We start from the raw sequence: 3,270 nt of genomic DNA, 5'->3' as shown, positions 1-3,270 counted from the left end.
TTTTTTTTTCATGTATGCGGTCAGGCTTGAAAGTGGCTCACATTCCCTCTGCTGTTAATGAATGTGACTTTTATGATCTTTTTTTTTTTTTTTTTTTAGAGGGGGGCTGGAGAAAAAAAGAGGGGGTTGAGGGGGCTCCGTTATTCAAGGCCATGTTGGTATTTTGGCCAATCATAATGAATGCTCGTGGAAATGTATTCAGCAGAGGTGCAGGCCAGAAATTGTTTCTCAGCTTACAAATTCTGCTTGTCATATATACATTTAAAAAAAATGATGCACAACATTTCCTTCAAAAATATGTTTTAATAAATAAGCAAAAATGTACAAAAAAAAAAAAGACTCGAGGGTGACCACGTGTGGGATTGCCTCGGTCCCTTTGCAGGCTATCGGCGCACTTGGACACATTGATGTACACGACGCATTCATTTCGACATCGACAATTTGCCGGAAAAAGTCTTCAGAGGGGGAAAAAAAAAGAGAAAAAAATGGCGATCCTACTGATCGCCTTTTGCCGTCACAGCGTCCCAACGACAGCTCGTGCAGTCTGCAGACAAGCGCGCACGCGCGCAGCCTCCTCGTCTCTCGTGAGCGCGTCAAATGACGTCATGGGCTCTTCCATAGTCCGTTTGGGTTTTGGAGACAGTCTGCAAGAGAAGAATGAACGACAAAAGTTGCTCATGGATGATTACTTCGATGAGTTCGGTGACATTCACACGACATCAAACGTGAGCATTTTCTCATCCAATGTTAACGTGAAGGGTGTGTGACGTCATCGAGAGAGCAATCGTATTTCGTGCGAAGGGGGCCTCTGAAATATGGTTGCTTCTTTTTTCTTCCATTTTTAAAAAGTGTTGTTTGTTTACCTAATTGACTGCCTAAAAAAGGGAGCAACAACAGGCATGAAAGGAATTTACAAAACAAAAAAAAATTCAGGAGCATTCATGGTTGGGGAGGGGATAAATAAATAAATGGAGTGAAAGCTTGTTTATTTATTGTTCTTATTGTGATGGAATCATGCGTTAGATTCACCTTGTTGACTATTTTGATGTTCTTAGAGCGATTCTTTCTATCTCGCCTCGTTTGTTGAACGCGATCCTGCGCTTTTTAAAAATGAGGATATGATTTTGTTTTCGCATTAGTTCCTGCGGCGTGCACACGGCGCAGAGGCCCGTTGCAGCAGCAGCAGCATTTGAGTGCAGGCCACCGCCATGCACGCGAGAAAATGTCCGAGTTGGAATGAAAAGCAAGTGGCTGTGGCAAGAGTTGTGGGAAAATTGCCTTTTCGCGATTAGTCTTGCTATTAGCCTGAACTTAATGGACTCAGACCGAAAGAGAAACAGTTTGTCTCAGTGTTCTCCAGATTCTTTGCGATATTTGGCCCCATTTTCCGTTTTGCCTTCCGTAAATAACAGACACCAATGCCCAATAATATTTTCCCACACTATAATCGATGAGAAAATTGATGTGAAGCCCATGGCTTCAATAACCGTCTCAAAAAAGAATTTATTTGAAACATTTTTGAAATGATTTGCCCCCCTCCATATTTTTTTCTAATTTCTTCTTTTTGCATCCCCGCAAGAAGCAAGCACCGATGCCCCAAAACGTTCCAAACAGGAGACATAAGATGTCTCGTGATCGAAGATGATCATGTTGCTATGAAAGATGCTGAGGTTACCCGCATGTGCTTTGCAGTCTGATAATCAAAGCGCGACGAGGACAAAAAACAAATGTCATGTAGCTACACAGGGGCGTTACCTTCGAACAAAATACTGCCAAAGCAAAAAACCAAATAAATAGTACACCTCAAGAAAAAAAATGAAGGGATTCAAAATGGGTAAATGTATTTGACGTTGATATCTGAAGCTTGAAAACAAATCTATGAACGAATATCAATATAACGGTTATTTTCTAAATGACAGCATTGATTTGCGGAACATGAAAAAAATGGTCAAAATACCAAAAAGGTCCTGTGAGTAAAAAAAAAAAAAAAAAAATCACTGAACCTTCTTTACGACCGCTAATCAAAGAGAAGCACTCGTGAAAAGGGAGGATTAAAAAAAAAAGTCTCGTGCGTTACGCACCTTTTTGGCATCCCACCTGGCTCGCGCCGGGCCCCTTTTAGTGCGAGGCGGACATGGACCAGGCGCCCTCCATCCTCCACACGGAGAAGGCGTAGCTGAGTCTCTCGTGGGCCACGTAGCTGCAGCTGGACATCTTGTTGTCCATCTCGTCGCTCTGCAGCACCTGACACAGGAAGTCGATGTAGCGCGAGGCCAGCTTGAGCGTCTGGATCTTGCTCAGCTTGTCCGAGGGCAGCGTGGGGATGATTTTGCGCAAGGAGGCGAAGGCCTCGTTGAGGGACTGCGTCCGCTGGCGCTCGCGCACGTTGGCCAGCACGCGCTGGTTCTGCAGCTCCTCGTACGATTGGGCCCCGGCGGTGCCGTTCGCGCCGCCGCCGCCGCCGCCGCCGCCGGGGCTGGGCTTCTTGCTGCGCTTCAGGGGCGCCGGGCTGCCGCCGCCGCAGCCGCTTCCGCAGCTGTCGTCGCCGCCGCCGGACTTCTTGCTGGGCCGCCGCTTGCGGGCGCAGCGCTTGCTGGGCCGGCGCTCGGCCTCCTCCTCGCTGGTGCCCAGGCTGTCCGCGGGGGACACCGGGGAGCCCGAGCCCTCCTCCATTTCTCGCTTGAAGAAATGCAAGGGGAGCGAGGAGAACGCGGCGTCCACCTTAGAAGCCGTGGTGACGAATCAAAAAGATCACCCCCCCACCACCTCCGAAATAAAGAAGAAGAAAAAAAAAAGTATCCGACAAGACTGGGGGGAAAGAAGCCGAAGCCCTCCGCGCGCGCGCCCTGGGCTGACTTAAAAGGCGACTGCTGGCGTCCGAGTGCGGCTTGGCATGTCTTCTCCTCGCGCAGGAAGTTTTTCCTAATTTTTGTTGGAAACCTCATCCCGGATTGGGATGCTAAATAGTTTGGAGGCTGGAAGGGGAGGGCTCTTTTTTTTTTTTTTTTTTTTTTTCGTGGGGGGGGGGGGCCGCCTGGACTTGACGAGTCACTTTTTTTTTTTTTTTAACACTTCGCTGTGGCTGATTGTGTGCAAGTTTGCCGCATTTCTTTGGAGTTCACCTTGACAAAGTGACACTGCAACAATACCGTCGGCAAACTAACGACAACAAAGCTCACGAAAGGAAGATATTGTCATTCCAAAGGAAAGACGTTCCACAACGCAAAGCACCTTTGGCTGATTTTGAATGTAAACCTGGTCTACGCCGAG

General features: G+C 47.6%; 1 protein-coding gene across 1 annotated transcript; it reads right to left on the bottom strand.

The window, feature by feature from the left end:
- Positions 1-283: 283 nt before the first annotated feature.
- LOC109512314 (twist-related protein 2-like) lies at positions 284-2,993 on the bottom strand. Its single transcript, XM_019863930.1, has 2 exons — positions 2,082-2,993; positions 284-644 (listed from the first exon to the last, which is right to left on the bottom strand). Exon 1 carries the CDS (start codon positions 2,671-2,673, stop codon positions 2,119-2,121), a length of 555 nt encoding a protein of 184 aa, XP_019719489.1. The 5' UTR covers positions 2,674-2,993; the 3' UTR covers positions 284-644; positions 2,082-2,118.
- Positions 2,994-3,270: the final 277 nt, after the last annotated feature.

This window comes from Hippocampus comes, unplaced genomic scaffold, assembly GCF_001891065.2.
Source record: "Hippocampus comes isolate QL1 unplaced genomic scaffold, H_comes_QL1_v1.1 scaffold313, whole genome shotgun sequence".
Classification (NCBI taxonomy): Eukaryota; Metazoa; Chordata; class Actinopteri; order Syngnathiformes; family Syngnathidae; genus Hippocampus; species Hippocampus comes.
This window is presented reverse-complemented; position numbering and strand designations above follow the sequence as displayed.